This window comes from Ranitomeya imitator, chromosome 9 (genome assembly GCF_032444005.1).
Source record: "Ranitomeya imitator isolate aRanImi1 chromosome 9, aRanImi1.pri, whole genome shotgun sequence".
In the NCBI taxonomy this organism is placed as follows: domain Eukaryota; kingdom Metazoa; phylum Chordata; class Amphibia; order Anura; family Dendrobatidae; genus Ranitomeya; species Ranitomeya imitator.
In genome coordinates, this window is record NC_091290.1 from 133155999 (window position 1) to 133175028 (window position 19030).

The following is a 19030-nucleotide window of genomic DNA, read 5'->3' on the forward strand; positions in this document are numbered from 1 at the left end:
TAACTAAAGGCCAAACCGGTTAACCATAAGGTGCATAGTGCTATCATCTAGGCAGATGTGCCTGCCAAAACAGCGCCCCATATAAGCCTAGCCCCCAGTGAGGCAAACATCAAAGCATGGGGAGATGGGCAGACACTTACCAAGGTAAAGATTGGAGGATCCAAGGCCGGGTGTATGAAAGAAGCCCCCTATATATATATATATATATATATATATATATATAATATATATAATATATATAATATATATATATATATATATATATATATATATATATATAAACAGTTAAGCAAGTTGAAGATTAAATGATCTCGAACAGGCCTAAAGTTAAAGGAGACATTTCGTTTGTATTTTAGTTAAAAAAGACTTTTCTGCCTACAAAAAGTATATACAAGCTGTGAAACTTGCAAAAGAGGGTGCTACTAGGTACTAATTATCAGGGTACCCAAACTTTTGCATTGGCCATTTTCCTTTTTTGTCATTTTTAAAATGCAAAAGATGAAAATATATTTTTCGACTCTTATTTGAGGGATTTTCATCCAATTTTCCCAGGGAAATTCTTCCAGTTCTGTGAGATTCTAGGGTTGTCTTCCATCCTCTGCTATTTTGAGGTCTAGCCACAGATTTTCAATGATGTTCAGATCAGAGGACTGTGAGGGCCATTGTAAAACCTTCAGCTTGAGCCTTTTGAGGTTGTCTATTGTGGATTGTGACGTGTGTTTAGAATCATTATCCATTTGATGATGTTATGTTTGCATCAAGAATTTGCACAGGTAGAGGGAAGAATTGATTCAATTAAATGTCAACAATGTTCCCCAAAGCATGATTGATCTGCCTCCATGCTTAATGGTTGGTGAGATGTTCTTTTCCTGAAATTCCGTGCTCTTTTTTCTCCACACATACCTTTGATCATTGTGGCCAAAGAGTTCTATTTTAACCTAATCGGTCCACAGGACTTGTTTCCAAAATTCATCAGGCTTGTTTAGATGTTCGTTTGTATTATTCTGACACTGAATTTTATGGTGAGGATGCAGGAGAGGTTTTCTTCTAATGACTTCCTTGAAGGCCATATTTGTGCAGGTGTCTCTGAACAGTAGAACATTGTACCACAACTCCAGAGTCTACTAAATCTTTCTGAAGGTCTTTTGCAGTCAAGCGGAGGTTTTCATTTGCCTTTCCACAGCAATCCTACGAGCAGCTTTCAATGAAATTTTGGTCTTGCAGACCTTATCTTGACCTCCACTGTTCCTGTTTACTACCATTTATTAATTACATTTCAAATTAAGGAAAGTTCAACCTGAAAACGCTTTATTATCTTCTTATAGCCTTCTCCTGCTTTGTGGGCCTCCATTTTCAGATTGCTAGGCAGCTGCTTAGTAGAACCCATGGCTGCTGTTTTTGGGCACAAAATTAGAGGCGGCAGGGTTTTTATAAAGCTGGGAAGTTTCCATCACGCGGCCTTTCCTCATAATAAGAGTGAACAAGCCATAACCCTTACAGGCTAATTAAGGTCTGAAACCTTGGTCAAATTTATCTGAGCACACAAATCTCCAAGGGTGCCCAAACGTTTGCATCGGTACATTTTCATTTTAGTAATTTTTTAAAGTGTAAAAAATTAAAATAACTAATTTTAACCAGGGGTGCCCAAACTTTTACATGCCACTATGTATGTATGTATGTATGTATATATATATACGCTGCCAATTTTGCAAGTTTTCCCACCTACATAGAATGGAGAGGTCTGTAATTTTTATCATAGGTACACTTCACCTGTGAAAGACAATCTAAAAATAAAAACCAGAATAAGCACATTGTATGATTTTTACATACGGTAATTCATGCAATAAAATGCAATTAAGTATTTGATCACCTACCAATCAGAGAATTCTGTCTCTCACAGACCTTTTAGTGTTTCCTTTAAGAAGCCTCCTACTCTGCACTCATTACCTGTATTAATTGTTCCTGTTTGATCTCGTTACCTGTATAAAAGACACCTATCCACACACTCAATCACACTCCAACTCCTCCACCATGGCCAAGACCAAAGAGCTGTCTAAGGACACCAGGGACTAAACTGTAGACCTTCACAAGGCTGGGATGGGCTACAGGACAATATGCAAGCAGCAAGAAACACAAGATGACTGACAATCTTCCTCGGTCTGAGGCTCCATGCAATATCTCGCCTTGTAGGGTAAGGAGGATTCTGAAAAAGGTCACGAATCCACTCAGAACTACACGGGAGGACCTGGTTAAGGACCTGAAGAGAGCTGGGGCCACAGTCTAAAACATTACTTTTTAACACTATGCCATCATGGATTAAAATCCTGCAGGGCACACAAGGTCACACTGGCACATTTGAAGTTCGCTAGTGACCATCTGGATTATCCAGAGGGGGCATGGGAGAAGGTCTTGTGGTCAGATGAGATCAAGATAGAACTTTTTGGTAACAATTCCACTCGCCATGTTTGGAGGAAGAAGGATGTACAACCCCAAGAACACTGTTCTAACTGTGAAGCATGGTGGGGGAAATATCATACTTTGGGGGTGCTTTTGTGCAAAGGGGACAGGATGACAGCACCTTATGGAAGGGAGAATGGATGGGGTCTTGTATGCCGTGATTATGGCCCACAACCTCCTTCCCTCAGTAAGAGAGCTGAAGATGGGTCGTGGCTGGGTCTTCCAGCATGACAAAAAAAAAAAAGACGGCAGAGCAACTAAACAATGGCTCCATAAGGCTACGTTCACATTAGCGTTACGCTAATGTGCGTCGCTGTTGCGTCGGCGACGCAGCGGCGACGCGCCCCTATGTTTAACATAGGGGACGCGTGCGTCTTTTTGCACGCGTTTTCCGACACGTGCGTCGTTTTAGACGCTAGCGTCGGACGCAAGAAAACGCTACAAGTTGCATTTTTCTTGCGTCCGATTTCGGCAAAAAACGACGCACGCGTCGCAAAACGCGCGCGTTTTTCCTTGCGTCGCCGACGCAACGGCGACGCGACGCTAATGTGAACGTAGTCTAAGAAGCATTTCCAGGTCGTGCAGCGGCCTAGCCAGTCTCCAGCCCTGAACCCAATAGAAAATCTTTGGAAGAAGCAGAAACTCAGTGTTACAGACCTCTCAATTCTTTGCAGGTGGGGAAACGTGCAAAATCGGCAGTGTATCAAATACTTATTTTCCCCACTGTATCGATATCTAGGTAATTATATATAAAATACACTTATTTATTGAAATTATAGCTATAAATTACACACAATTTCAGCCATGAGATGCGCAGTGTAAAGGACTGATAAGACAGCCACGAGCAGATCCCCCCCATCTGTTCACAAAACCAGAAGTAGACAGCGGAACGATTAGGAAATCTGTTGCAGACGCATGTGACGTACATTTACCTTGTGGTACTTACTGTGGCAACGCTTTAGGAAATGAACTAACATCCTGGGAAGTGTCAGGCTGATAGATCAGGTTCAGAACATGCACTTTATAAGTGGTTCCTGAACTTGTTTTTTTTAGGACATAACATTTTTAAACCGTAGATTCATTCATCACCGGATTTCTCTCTGCATAGCATTATTTTCTTAGACCTGTTGAGGCCAATGTATTTACCTTGAAAATGCATAGTTTTTTTGCTTTTTTTTTCCATAGAAGAGGTGTCAAAGATATTGGCAGGTAGGAAGTGGTGCACAAGACTCCTGGTTGGCGGATATAGAATACTGATGTGAAAACTTGAGAATCGAGATTTGCTCATCTCTACTCACAAGTCCAAGTGTACTCAGTATCTGACCTGTCTGACAGCTGCAGCTTGTACTAAGCAGTGAGAGATGTATGCAGAAGCAGGGAGGAGGGACCATGAGAAACCAGCAATCAGGCCAAGTGGTGAAGAGAGTAAGTTAAACTTTTACACAGGGTTATGCAGCGTTTCTGAGATGGATTTTCAGAGTACACATCATATTTATCAGGTCCAAGATCCATGTAATGTATGCAGTTAGCATTGTGAAGGTTACACGCAGACTAACTATACCGACTTTTTCATCACTGCAGTCCAGAGGGTTATAATGAGTTACATGTAACACTATGGACTGCAGAGGTCACCCGGAATTTATGGGCCCACCCCAAGGAAGGTGCAGTCATTTGTACTTCGTCTCTTACCTTACTGGCACCCGTGTCCGCAACCTTCTGACAAGTTAACATAACAAATCCAATACCAGAGAAGTAAGAATTACCAGAATTTATTTGGAAACGTAAATACAAACATTTCTTTATAGATAAATTACACCCAAGAACAAAAAGACAGTGGAAAACAAAAACAAAGGCAAATTGGTAAAAAGGAAAAAAAAAGAAATAATGCACAAAATTTACATTTGGGATGGCTAAAAACAAAGTATGCTGGGAGAAGAGGTGGCACAAACCATATAGGGGAACAGCAGGGACAACAGGCTATTAGAGGGAAAGAAGGGCTACTTTCTTCCAAAAACAGCACCTTTTCTTTCTGCAGGATGTATATGATATAGCAGCTCAATCCTAAAAAAAAATAAAACGAGCTGCAATACAAGACACAACCTGTAGGCGGGTGTGATGCTGATAGTAAAAGAAATCGGCCATGTTTCTCTGACTCTGGACATTCCCTTCAATTTTTTGCATTAGACACCAACCACTGGGAAAACATAACCAGGGGCCATATGTAGTGTTGTTTTATAGGACATCTCCCGAGAATACCTGTAAAACATAAATTCCTGAGTTTTGCTTGTGTTTACTAAGTTTTGAGAAAATAATAATTAAGAAAGAAAAAAAGTTTGCAGGACCCTGATCGTTGGTGGTTTCTACCACCCAGACCACAGCACAGTGAACCTCCTACCTGTGACAGTCCTGCGCCTCTTTTGGTTAGTAGGTCCCTTTGATGTCATGCATTGAGCTGACTATGTGGGGTCTACTAATCCGAAGGACCAGAAATGCCGGCAGGTAGGAAGAGGTCGCAGGGCTCTAGTCTGGTGGCCACGAGTCCTGCAAATAACCAATATGGCCGCCATTCCAACTCCCACAGCAATCTGTCAGAAAAAGATGACGGGAACTATGATTACTAATAATTTTTAGGGGGAGATGCCCTTTATGAAGCACATGGCACATCTACTTGCATCACCACCTACATGGATATGTATGAAGGCCTTACCGGTCCTATGAACTACCACAGCTAGCATGGCATTGTTTCCAGCATATTAAAGGTTAAACAGGCACAATACATTAACCCACTCTGCACAGGAGGTTAGAGCAATAAGCAGACAAGCCCACACGGGTGCAAGTATAGGATTCAGGGGTCATACCCTGCTTCACAATTATTACAAAAGCACATATACAGTCATTAGGTTTACAACCTCACACAGACTTTTTGATCTTGTGAGAGAACGCGAGTACGGGGGAGATGTAACAAGGGGCACTGTATGGCGTCTCTGGCACATATAGAATATAGATAGGTCTCCATTTAGGATACAAGGACAGCAAGTAAAATACAACCTTTAGTGTAGGAGGAAGCACATTTTAATATTTCTGAGATCTCCCCAGATGTGATTATCAGCGGCCTGTGCGTCCCCTGATCACTAAGATTCTCTCATTCCCAGCAAGGCGTCAGGGAGACAGGAAGAATAAGAGAAAATCTAATATTTGTACATTATCCCTCCATATGAAATGCTAATCCTGGGCTGAAATCCATGCATCGAGGCCACCGACATGGCGGCTTCAGCTTCCGAGATTGCGGAGAAACTAAAAAGGCTTTAGCAGTGCAATCCCGGGGGCCCAAGATTCTCCCATTATTTATTGGTGAAGGCCACATGTGATAAAGTGACCCCAGTGTACCCCAGGCAGGAGAGGGCAAAGCAGCGAGACTTCAGTTCCTCAGTGCAGCCAGTCTGAAAGAGATAAGAGTCAGAAACCACAAGTCATAAAGCTGTACCTGCTAGCTCGGGTCACGAATACTTGCAAACCTATCGAATCTGCAAATGTGTCTTTACATAGATGACCCATGCAATCAGACTCATGTCTGAAAGCTAGTTACATTCCTCCCTCTGTGTATTAGCCATCCACTTTCCAAGTTGGGATTAGAATTGATCCTGCAACAAAGAGTCACTTTGGGCACAATCTAGGTCATCCATTCCTGCCTTGATCTTACCTGCGTGACAGCTGGTCTTCCGGGGTGCGGGTGGAACTCTCTCCCACGGATGACGCTCCCTGGGGAAGCTGGTTCAGCTGATCCATGACTTCCAACCCATTCTCTTCCGCGATCTGCAAGATCAAGTTATCCACCTGTTCCTGCGGAGTGGTCAGGGTCATAGCCGATCCCATAGAGTCTTCCATCACCTGTGAAAAACAGAGTTAAAAGATTACTGATGGATCACAAAGAAAGGGAAAATTATACCAAGCTGGTTTATGTACCCAGACAATAAAGAATGTTTAAAAGGGTTTGTCCATCCTTAGGAAAAGTGATGGTAAGTTACCTGGCATCTTCACTGATCTGATACTGAAGACCTATCCTAAGGACATTAGTATCAAAAGGCCGGACAACCCCTTTAATCTGCATCTTCAAATTCTGTCGACTTCCATGTTTCATTTGACCAAGGATCAAGAATTTGTCCTATTTTGCAAATTAGTCATTAATTGCTCTGTACCATAGGACGGTGACTATACAGTGGGTGTAAGGAAGTATGGGAGGCGGGTGTCTATAGCGTAGTGACTGCAGACTGCTGGACATGACTGCCACTTAGGGGACATGAGCAGCGGTGCATGATAACAGACTGAGAACTCACCGACGTGTGAACATCCAAATTCTGAACCTGCTGCTCAAATTTATCCATAACAGCCGACACCTTCTGCAGGTCCATGGAGCCCAGTGCCTTGTCCAGAGCCTTTGTCACCTGAGCCATGTTCTTCGTCACCTAAATGCAAAAAACAGGATTTTTGGTTGCTTACCGTAAAATCTGTTTCTCGGAGCCTTCATTGGGGGACACAGGAACCATGGGTGTATGCTGCTGCCACTAGGAGGCTGACACTATGCAAATAAAAAGTTAGCTCCTCCTCTGCAGTGTACACCCTACCAACAGGAAGTAGGATCTTCAGTTAGTGAGAAAGCAGTAGGAGAAGCAACGTGTAAAAGAGAAAGAATAATAATATAATAATAATAAACTTTATCTACAGAGCGCCAACAAATTCCACGGCGCTCCACAAATTAACAGATTCAAACACTCAAAGAGTGTTCAAAGAACTCAAACGTATACAGTAAACAGGAATGTTCAACTTGGGAGGGTGCTGTGTCCCCCAATGAAGGCTCCGAGAAACAGATTTTACGGTAAGCAACCAAAAATCCTGTTTTCTCTATCGCCTTTCATTGGGGGACACAGGAACCATGGGACGTCCCAAAGCAGTCCCTGGGGTGGGAAAAAACGGACTTCCATCAGGTCCGAGGACTCACCACTGCCGCCTGCAGGATCCTTCTGCCCAGGCTGGCGTCCGCCGAAGCATAGGTACGGACCTTGTAGTTCGGCAAAACGTGTGGATGGAAGACCAGGTTGCCGCTTTGCAAAGCAGTCGGCGAAAGCCTTGTGACGTACCGCACTGGAAGCGCCGACCGCCCGGGTAGGGTAGAGTGAGCCTTAATCCCAGGAGGGGGCACTCTGCTCCTGACCCGGTAAGCTTCCAAAATTGCCGTTCTGATCGAGCAGGCAATAGTCGCCTTGGAAGCCGGCAGGCCTCTACGCACGCCATCAGGGATGGCGAAAAGAGAATCCATCTTTCGGAAAGCGGCCGTGCTAGCCAGGGAGATCCTCACTGCCCTGACGAGTTCCGGACTGTTCAACGATCGCTCCAGAGGGTGAGTCGGAGCTGGACAAAAGGTAGAAACGATGTCCTCGTTGAGGTGGAAAGATGAAAACCCCCTCGTTAAAGGAAGGAAGGCGGAGGCCTGGGACCACCTTGTCCTGGTGGAAAAAAATCGAGAAAGGAGGTCGGCAAGAAATGGCCGCCAACTCAAAAACGTGGCAGATCGAAGAGATGGCCCTGATGAGAGCCACCTTCCGAGATAGAACTGACAGGGAAAACTCCCTGAGAGGCTCAAAGGGGGAACCCCTAAGAACAACCAGCACAACCTTTAAAGCCCATGAATCCACAGAGGCCCTGTACGGAGGGACAGTGTGGGCTACTCCTCGAAGGAAGGTCTTAGCCTGTGGCTGAGAAGAGAACGTCTTCTTAAAGGGAAGAAGAGCGCAGGAACCTGGCCCTTTAGAGAACTGAGAGCGAAGCCCGAATCCAGTCCTGCCTGAAGGAAAACCACATGGAAGGCAGGGAAAAGGACATAGTGACAAGCGGTTGGACTCGCATCAACGAAAGTAAGCCTTCCAGGTACGAAAAGTAGATCCTGGAAGAAGACGAAGGCTTCCTAGCCTGGATTATAGTGTGACCCATCCGGTCCGAAAGGCCGGACGCTCTCACAACTGTGGAGTCCACAGCCATGCCGTTAAACTGAGCGACCGATAATTCGGGTGGCAGATCGGACCCTGAGACAGCAGATCGGGTCTGTTTGGAAGGCACCAGGGGTGTCCGTGAGAAGATTGACGATGTCCGCAAACCAAGACCTCCTGGGCCAATCCAGGACGATCAGAATGACCGGCACCTATCCCGCCTTGATCTTTCGACAGCTTGGAAAGCAAGGGAACCGATAGGGGAGCACGAACTGCGACCAAGGAATGGCCAAAGTGTCAACACCACTGCGAGAGGATCGCGGGACCTTGGGATGACCCGAGGGACCTTCCTGTTCCATCGGGACTCCATGAGGACCACCTCTGGAGTCCCCCATCGAAGAGCAATATGAAAGGAAACCTCCTGAAGTAAGGACCATTCCCCTGCCGCAAGGCCCTCGCGGCTGAGGAAGTCGGCGGCCTAAATGTCTACACCGGGGACATGCACTGCGGAGCTACCCAGGACCGTTGCCTCTGTCCAAAGGAGGATCCTGGAATCTCGGCCGAGGCCAGAGAACGCCGAGTCCACCCCTGGTGGTAGACATATGCCACAGCTGTGTCATTGTCTGTCTGGATTCGAATTGGCAGGCTGCTGAGAATCCTTACCCAGTGAAGGAAGACAGAAAGATGAACTCGAGGACAATGATCGGCAAAGAGGACTCCTGCGCCGACCTACAACCCTGAAAAGAACAGGTGACAAAGCCCCGCGCCTCCGCCGAGCGGGCTGGCGTCCATCGTCACCACCTGCCAGGGAACTGGAAGGAAGGAAATGCTGTGAAGGATCTGCTGTGGGATAAAAGTGACCTCGGCCACCAGTCGAGGAACCGTCTGACCCAGGAGAAAGCCGGATCGGACGATGCAGGGAGAAGACAGACCTGTCCCCTGTGATAGCATAGCCTGCTGAAGAAGTCTTGAATGAGACGGGCGAAGGGAAAATTGCTTCCGATGTTGCAACCAACCTCCTTAGGACCTTTAAGGCCCATCGGAAAGGAGGGGAGCAAGCGAACTTCCTGACAAAAGGAGGGATATCCTGTCTTTGGGAAGGAAGACTCTGGTCCGACAAGCGTCGAAGAATATGCCCGGAGCTACGAGGCGCTGAACAAGACGGAAATTCTTCCTGTTGGCGAGCCACCCGCAACGGCTAGAGTGTCGGGAAAGATGGATAGACTTTCGGGCGCCTGAAACCGAAATTCCTGAGCCTACATGGAAGCGATTACTGAACGAGGGAATATCATCCTGAAGGTCTCCGACAAAACTTCCTGTTCAGCAATTCGAGATCCAGACTGGGACGAACGTTGTCGTCCTCTGTCAGTACAAAAAGATTCGAAGAGAAGCCTGTGAAACGTTGAACTGTTCCTGTTCTGGGATGGGAACGATTACCCCGGATTTAATGAGGGAAACAATGGCTGTAAAGAGACCCGGGACTAGAGCGGGGTCTCTTGGAGGTTGGAATTTTAAGAAAACGATCCCAGGGCCGGAAATGAAGATTTTGTATCTAGAGGATACAAGTGCCCTGGCCCATGCGTCCTCTACTGAGGAGACCCAGACGTCCCTTAGAAACAGAAGACGGCTGCCCAGCCTGAGAAACGGGCTGGGGTCTAGTCGTGGGTCATGCCTAGGTGGAACTTCCAGTCCTGGACCTGGAGAATCCACCTTAGGACTAGCGGGAACACCAGGGAGTAGTGAGTCGAAGAATACCTTCTTCTCTTAACGTGCCTGTGGCCTCTGTTGCGAAAGGGAATCTGATGCCGCGAAACGACGAAAAAAAAAAAAAGAGGCCGAAAAGACCGAAGCTGCCGCCTAAGAAGAGAACTGGTGCCGTCAGTGGCGTCCTTAATAATTTGGTCCAGCTTGGAACCAAAAGGACGTGATCCTTGAAAAGGGCAGGCTCGTAAGGGACTTCTTTGATGGCTCTTGAGCCAAACAGAGCGACAGCTGGCAACAACATTACTGGGTGTCTGAGCGGCAGAAGACGCGACGTCCAGGGAACAAATTATACCCCTGCGTGAGTAATCTGGGTGGCAGCTTCCGCCAGCCAGTCTGGTGGAGCTCCGGCTTGAATGTCCCAACGGAATTGTTTTAGCCCTTTCGGATACCGACTTCGAAACCAAAGTGGAAGCGAAAGCCGGGCATAGGGATGATGCCGAAATTCACGAAGAATTCCATGATTCTATCGATGGAATCTGTCAGAGTCGCCCCACCGGACAGCGCGAGGACTGTCTTAGTGGCAAGTCTAGCAGTCGGCGGATCCACAGAGGGAGAGGTCGTTCTCCATCGCCTCTCATACCGGTTGGCGATGAGATCCGGAGGAAAGAGATATGAGACTCCAAGACGCTTGTCTCTTTGAGAACGTCTGGTCGAATTCTCCCTTTCTCTGGCCAGAAGCTCCTCGATTCAGGATGAGGAACGAATCCCTTGGGAGGTAGTTTAGACCGTCTAAACGAAACCGCCTGATCTGCGGGTTCCGTAGAGGAATCTTAGATGCCACAGGTCAGATTGGACGCTCCAATGAGTCTTTGAACCATATCCCTCATGTTATGATATGGTCCGACTCCAGCCCCAAATTATCCTCCGAAGGTACATCATAAAAAGCCTCGCCCTCCGAGAGGGGGAGGATAAGGGGAAACTCGACCACAGAGAAGGACCGTGGGGCGAGATGGACCGAGAAGAGAACTCAGACCGGCGTTCCCATCTGGATCTTTCGCGGCCTGTATTGGAAGACTCGACAGAGATTCTTGCGACCCGCTGGCTACTACGGAAGTCTGCAGGGGCAACAGATCGAGCATGGACACAAGGGTCTGGGACACCCGTGTGAGATCCGCTACTGATAGAGACAGAGGGGAGGCCCAGCCTGGGGTGGGGACTTCGCTCTGAGGCGGAGCAGCAGGGAACATAAAGTGGGTTGCTGCAGGCCTGCCTGAGAGAGGCTTGCGGTTGCAAGGCGAACCCTGAAAGTGTTTCACTAAGACACAGGAAAAAGTGACTCCGGCCCCTGAGACAGAGGATTGGGGGGGGGGGCTGGGGTTTGAGTCAAACTGCGGTGCAGAGGTACTCACGGTAGGCGCTGCGGTGTCCAGATGGAAGGCTGCACGGCTTGGAAGATGCTCCTCAGGAACGATAGCCCCTGGGAGAACAGGTAGACATATCTGGGGCACTCTTGTTCGGAACTTGCTGCAGGCCTGAAGAACAGCAGTGGAACAGAAAGATGGAGCTGCTGAATGAACGCTCTCAGTGAAAATGCGCGTGTGAAATCTCCTGCCCTGTGCTCAGCTGCGACGTGGAGGAAGGGGCGGAGTCCGCCCAGATGACACCGGTGGGCGGAGATTGCAGGGCACAGTTTGTCGGGCGGGAGAAAGCCCGCCCGAAGAAAGCGGAAGTTGAGGAGCGCGGTACCGGAAGTAGGCCCCGGCGGAAGCCGGGACCTAAATTAGAGGCCGGCGCCGCTGGAAAAAGATCGCGGCCCCGGAACAATGTGCCGCAGAGCAGCGCGGTAGCCTGCCAGGGCCGCAGGGAGGACGGAATAGTCGGAAGGCGGCGCCGAAGTAGGCCCCGGCTGAAGCCGGGACCTAAATTAGAGGCCGGCGCCGCCGGAAAAAGATCGCGGCCCCGGAACAATGTGCCGCAGAGCAGCGCGGCAGCCTGCCAGGGCCGCAGGGAGGTCGGAAGGCGGCGCCGAAGTAGGCCCCGGCAGAAGCCAGGACCTAAATTAGAGGCCGGCGCCGCCGGAAAGAGGATTGCGGCGCCGAAGCCTGCAGGGCGGCCGCCGGGGGGAGCGGTGCCGACGCCGCCAGAAAAGTGACATTGCAGCCGCAGCGCGACCGCAGGGAGGACACTGCGGCCCCGTAGAAGGGGATAACCTGTAGTGCAGAGCTACTGCACGTCTTGCTGCCCCTGGGATTCCTTTTAAAATGAGATCAGCGCCGCCATAGAGGATAGAGCAGCGCATCTAGGGACTACTACTCCCCCACACAGCGAGAGAGTAAGGGGGGAAGATCTGGAGATTTAGGGGAAATACTCACCTTAGACATCCCACGCAGTTACTAACCTGAGGGGATTGAGACGTCCACGGAGCTGTGATGGACGTCCTCGTCTCCTCCAACCGACAGGCTCTGGTGGGCGAGTGGGTGGGGGACGGAGCCAGGACCGGACTTCTCAGCACGCTTGTGTGCTAGGATCTTGGTCCTGGAGAGGGATCTATGAGGATACGGGGTGGCAGTACACGCCGTACTCATAGTCCGCATTGTGGGAGTACAGGTGTGACTGCTCACCCTGTATCCCTCCGGAAAACCTGAAAAGGAACGACGCACATTGAGGTAGATAAGGGTCTAATGAAAGACCCGTGTCCACCTCCTACTGACACTAAGCTAAACTGAAGATCCTACTTCCTGTTGGTAGGGTGTACACTGCAGAGGAGGAGCTAACTTTTTATTTGCATAGTGTCAGCCTCCTAGTGGCAGCAGCATACACCCATGGTTCCTGTGTCCCCCAATGAAAGGCGATAGAGAAAAAAGCAGAAAATGGAAAGAGGTCTTATTATTTATATAGCAATGACATGTTAAATGGAACAGTACATGGGATGTATTCATTTATATAATTGTCAATCCTGACAAACAAAAAAATTTTTTTACACATCCGAATTCTACCGCTACCTAGTACAGCATAGAAGGCTGGTCCACACCAAATTGAGAAGACATGTCTGATATTGATCCAAGTGCTGGGTCAAGATCAGTAATGTGAGTCTACGGGTCCATAAAAAAAAAAAATTACAACTGCGCTCAGAAGGTAGAAAAACTTTTTTGTTTGTTTCTGATCAGAGAAAAACGGAAGACACTTGGGCGACACTCTGCACAAACTAACTGATGAAACTAGACGTCCAATAGGTGATCACGTATTGATCGTGAGGGACTGACCACTGGGACCCGCACTGATCAACAGAACAGGCAACTTTTATCATAGTTATAAAATGGAACAACGGGTCGGGTGCCTGAACATCACGCCACTGATTCTTTATGGAGCTGCCAGAAAAAGGTGAGTGCAGTGATCAGCAGCCCCATATGGATAAAGTTCCTCATTCTGCAGATTGGTGTTGGTTCAAGTGCTTGGGTCCCCTCTGATCAATAATTTATCACCTATCCTGTGGATAGCAGATAAATCTGTTGTCTGGAGAACACAAGTTAAGCTAGAACGACCCCATACTATGTGCCCCATTAGGCTGGCGTCTCATGTAGCGTTTAGAGCACCCATAGAGTGGCTGCTGGGGAGAAGTTTCCCAAAAGTTGCAGTGGCTTTCTGCTAAAGTATAAATAAATTGTTAATAACTGCGTTTTCTGCAAAACCGTCCGTCCATTAAAAATGTAAAGTGCTGCGGAATATGGTGACGCTACAGAAATAAAATTATTATTAATAATAGGCAAGCTGGTTGCAATAATTTGTAATGATGCCATGGAAAGCTAAAGAAGCGGCTCTGTAGCAACCACGCTATATGCGCTCTGAACATTACCTAAAAACTTTATGAAAGAAGGTGTGGCGCTGCAAAGCGCATCCCACGTTTTGGAAGATTTGTGACCACCATACAGTATATGATCATCAAATTACTTCAATAGGCAAAACCTATGAATTACTGAACTATAGATGTGCCCGCAGCTCGCATGGGTTGTGGCATTTGTATATACAACCCCTTAATTATAGCAGCAAAGTGTTAACATAATTTAAATGCTTACCTCTGACTTGCATTGGATTCTCCCCTAGTGGATTATAGCAGTGGCAGCTGGACCAGGGCAGGCTTCACTCTGCACCTGCAATCCTCTGCTGCTTACTAGGCCTCCAGCAATGTCTTGCCTGGACCTAGTAAGCAGCAGCGGATTGCCGGCGCAGAAGTAAAGGCTGCCCTGGTCCAGCTGCCACAGAGGACCACACTGGACCCCAGACCAGGGTACTTAGACTCAGCGTGTTCATCTCCAATGGCTGGGGTGAATTCATCAGTTTAGGGGGTGCAGTCACACGGGTGTAAAATGGTCTGAAATTTGCTTTGCTCCCAACTGGGAGTGTCAGGACACATACCCCCTTCATGGTAACTGCTGTTTGCACTTTAGAGGCGACAGCGTCTACCCGGGATGCCATCCGAAGCCAGTTCAGCCCCTCGTTCTTCTTCCTGATTGCGTTCTCGGCATACACACGGGCAACATCCACATTCTTCTGCTGCAGAGCCTGTGGGAGGAATGAAGACAATGCTCAGAATTAACAAGCACACCGAACCGTAATCACCGAAATACAAACTGCTGAACGATTATACAGGAGGAATTCAGGTCTAGGAAAGTTCTTTGCAAACATGAGACTGCAGGGGGCCACTCCGCACCCAGAACGGGGGGCCATAGAGCCCGTTATCTGATAACCGTGAAGAAGGAGATGGTAGTAAATACTAACTCAGGCGTAGTTTCAGTGGCATAACTTGAAGCTCATGGGTCCCAATGTGGCCCCCAATTATTGCAAAGCCTCAATAGTATTGTTTTTTTCATATGGGGCAAAGGGACTTTTTGGGCCCCTTAGGTTCCAGGGCCCCGATGCGATTGCTGCCCTTTGCACCCATTGTAGTTATGCCCCTGCGTAGTAGACTTTGGGTGTCCGCCTTCAGTAGACGTATACCCCTGAAAATGATGTACGACAGAATGCAAGTTCACTCTGTTGGCACCATTATAGTCATGGCCCCGTCGGCGAATATGCCTGAATCCCGTTTTACGGGGGTTCGGACATAAGCCCTGACGGGACCAATGAGAGGGTACCAAAATGAAGTTTGAGAGCACCCTTACAAAATTATTTAACAGCTCTACAGTATGTTTCACAATTATCTGCCCAGTAGGGGGCTCTGTGGCTCCAGTTTGCACACTAATATAACGCCACCACTAATATTACCTTCTTAACTTTGGCGTTTTCAGTATTGGAGTCCTTCTCCGCCTTCTTTGCCAGCTTCTCCAGCTGCTTGGCCGTGAACTGAAAGGAAGCGGAAAACAAGAGATGAGCCCAAATGTTCCCACAAGAGTCAGAAAAGTCGAGAGGTCCAGTGTAAAGAGTGAAATATGCTCACCTTCAACTGGAACAACGTGTCTGCAAAGGAAACAGAAGGCGGCAGGTTAGTGCTGATGATTGCATTGCAAACGTAGTAAAGATGCTGCTAAAGATTTCAGAGCAGAGAAGCAGGAGAAGTGGGTTGCTGATTATTCTGGGGCTGAATATGATGAGATGCCGCCTGCAGCCCCTCTGGCATACACTGTACAGGGGTAACTCCAGCCATGATCAATTATCTTCACATTCAAATCATTTCACTTACTAAAATGGCTCTGGAAAACAAAAAACTTGCCATGGGCGACAGGGCCACTTGTCCTTTACAGCTGTCATTCCTTACAGTCAGTAAATAGAAACATTCTTGTTTCCATCCGGTGACTAAAACCCCCCACAGACCTTATACCTCTCACAGCTGAAGCTTTGTCACTATTAGGGAAGAATTAGAAGCCCATATAACTTGGACGAAGATCACAACGCTAGGACTGGCCGGCGGCTCTCCCGCCCCGCGTGTGACAGCTGCATAGAAATACATGCCGTCATGCTTAGGTCAAGAGAGCCGGTGGCCAGTGTGAGGTTATCTGTATCTGTCTCCAGCTGAGTGAGGAGCCCAGAATGTAGCAAAAACTCAGCTGTGAGAAGTATCGGGACAGCATTGGTTCTTAGGTGACCTCTTTATACTCCTGACATCAATGTCCTAGGACGGGTCACGTGACAATTCCTCTGTAAGAAGATTGCATAACTCCAGTTGTAGCCCTTTATGTTCACACCTTCCATTACTCAGGTGCTTGAGGTGTGGCTGCAGCAGTCACAAGACCTGGGAGGGTCGGTCTGATAAGCGGTGACAGTCCGATGACGTCACCACCGCTGAGACAACATAGTAAAGCCAGAAAATCCGCAGCCTGTCATACAGGATCTGTAGAGAGGTGGTAAAATAACATAGGGTGTTGTCAATCAAATCTACCTGTCCACATGTGACAAGACTGGCGGACGGGCCCCGAGTCCTCTGTGTGAAGTGTGACCACAGACAAAGAGAGATGGACGGATCTACAGCCAGGCATGGCCACAGCCGCTCCATTCAGGGGATCCCAGCGGTCAGACCACCCGCGATCACACAGTCATTTCGTGCTGACAACCCACCGAGCTTCGAATTAACAGGGTTCTATCACCCAATCCTCAAGAGAAATGTCTGCTCACTAAGAACACTAGTCTGGGGGTCCTCATCTTGTTTTTTGGGAGTGAGTGGCACGGGTCGAGCTCCATCTTCATCTGGCGGAGAAAACTGAGCGATGCATCCCCAAAAAAGTGAGAAAGAACAGGGAATCAGGACCCCAGCTCTAACCAGTGGGGGTCTTTGATACTGAAGTCCCTCAAATCAAATCGCATTATGTTCAGGGCACCGTGAGGGCAGTCAGTGTCATACATGTAGTAGGGGAAGGAGGGTCCTGAGCGGAGGACCACCTACAGTGTAGACGTTGGTGCTCAGGGATTATTTCCTTAAAGGGATCAGTCAAGATAATGCAGAGCGCAACTTCTTTAAGGTGCAACCCCCCCCCCTTTAAATTTTAAAGGGTTATTCTGATGGCGCAATTTGCTCCCCGTGTTTATTATAGGAGGCATTATTATTATTTTTGCATGCTCAATTTTAGACTTCAAATCCCAGTCAGGTGGAGTTTCCTCCCTCCCAATCGTGTCGGCCAAAGGGCCGGACCACCAACTGCTCCACACAAAAACCAGCCTGGCTCTGGGTAAACTGGCATGCTGGGATTTGTAGCTCTCATTATAACCAGAGGTAGAACACCGGGGTCAGATGTGATCGGAATGATGTCCCGCCAGCCGCCAATCACAAGCCTCGGTGTCAGGTGACTGTAGACCCAGATGTCACCACTTCTTGTCCCCGCAGAGACCCCCAGAGCGGCCCACCACGGCGGTCAGACCCCAGAAAGCGTACAGAGCCCAAACCACAGCCTAAAGTGGTATCCTGGTAACAAGCTGGGGGCGAATTTCTGGGGTCACATGACCAAAGTCGCCCTGTCCTGGGCAGGGAGAAAACATTGTGCCCAGTACACCCTGCTGCCTGCAGGGGGCGCACACACAGCAGCGCCCCCTTCCCTGGTCCCTTCTCTCCCCTCCGCTTCTCACCGTCCATCCCGAGCTCTTCTCACCGCCGCAGCAGAGAACACCAGCGACACTTCCGGGTTCTGGCTGCTGCTGCGCTCCCTCCCAACTCGCGCGATGAGATGACGTCACACACTCCGGCGACTCGGTCACGTGAGTTCTCACAGCTGCCCCGACAACGTATATCACATGACCTGCTTCGCAGTCACGTGGTCCCAGCCTGCACCTCTAACTTGTGACGTCACCAAGCCATAGTTCTGGGGCCCTCACACTCTCAGGGGCCCCTCTTTTTCCTCTTCACCCTCAGAGACCTGTTACTTTTCTGTATTCTGTCTGTAGAGTTGGGCTTTTCCTCTTTCACATGCGCTGGAGGTTCTGTTACCATATTGGGGTCCGCACGACATTCTCATCTATTTTTATACCAATTGTTTCTGCCATTTTTCTTCCGTTTCAGCGTTCGCCTTAAATCTCTCATTATTTTGCACGTTTCCACACGCAATGATAACAAATACGCCATTTTTTTTAACTATTAATTTTCCAGGAACACCGGCACCAGTAAAGAAGCCCCAACCTGAACAGGGGGTCCGCAATATATAACCCTGATGGCCACTTCTCCAGTATCAGTCACACAATGGGAGTCGGACGGTCACCATCCACCGTCTCACCACACCTAATATCGGATGGGGCGGTAAAGTGCGACTACACAGGGACGGAGCTGCAGTACCACAGACTGCCTCATGGACATAGGGGCGCTGTGCGCTGAAGGTCAGCAGACAGGGGACACATCTGTGCACTTCAATGTAAAACCCCGGCAATGAGTCAATCATAACATAATCGTATCATGACAGAGGGGAGAGGGGCTACTGGAGACCCCCATGTGTCCGCCATGTTTGCCTGTGGCTGCCCTTCCTACGAGACTGATTTTACAATACTTACTCACAGTAATATGAGCTCAGATTCAAGTCCCCGATGCAGACGAACAAGAAATACAAAACAAATTAAATAATAAATATATTAAAAATAATATAATTATATATATCAATATATTACAAATGGTAAATTTCACCTTCTCCGAAAATATAAATAAGATATTAAAAAAAAATTTATATATAAAAAATTGGTCTCGCTGTGTGCATCTCCCTCTCTGAACTAAGAGAAGATTATATTATCTCATGCGTTGAAACGCCAAAACGAAATATTGGAAACGTCAGAATCGTTGTTTTGTTTGTTTGTTTTTTCCTCCCAAAAACTACATTGAAAAAAGATCAGAAAGTTATATGGAGGCAAAATGCCGATAATAAAAACTGCAGCTTGTACCACAGAAACCTGGATCCAGCCGTATGGACCGGAAAATGAAATAG

General features: G+C 47.9%; 1 protein-coding gene across 1 annotated transcript; it reads right to left on the reverse strand.

Moving 5' to 3' along the window:
- Positions 1-4210: 4210 nt before the first annotated feature.
- Positions 4211-17794, reverse strand: CHMP1A (charged multivesicular body protein 1A). The gene is made up of 7 exons (XM_069738991.1): positions 17694-17794; positions 15577-15596; positions 15405-15482; positions 14556-14702; positions 6792-6920; positions 6158-6345; positions 4211-5897 (listed from the first exon to the last, which is right to left on the reverse strand). The coding sequence occupies exons 1-7, from the start codon at positions 17698-17700 to the stop codon at positions 5876-5878; spliced, it is 591 nt and encodes a 196-aa protein (XP_069595092.1). The 5' UTR covers positions 17701-17794; the 3' UTR covers positions 4211-5875.
- Between the last annotated feature and the right edge of the window lie 1236 nt (positions 17795-19030).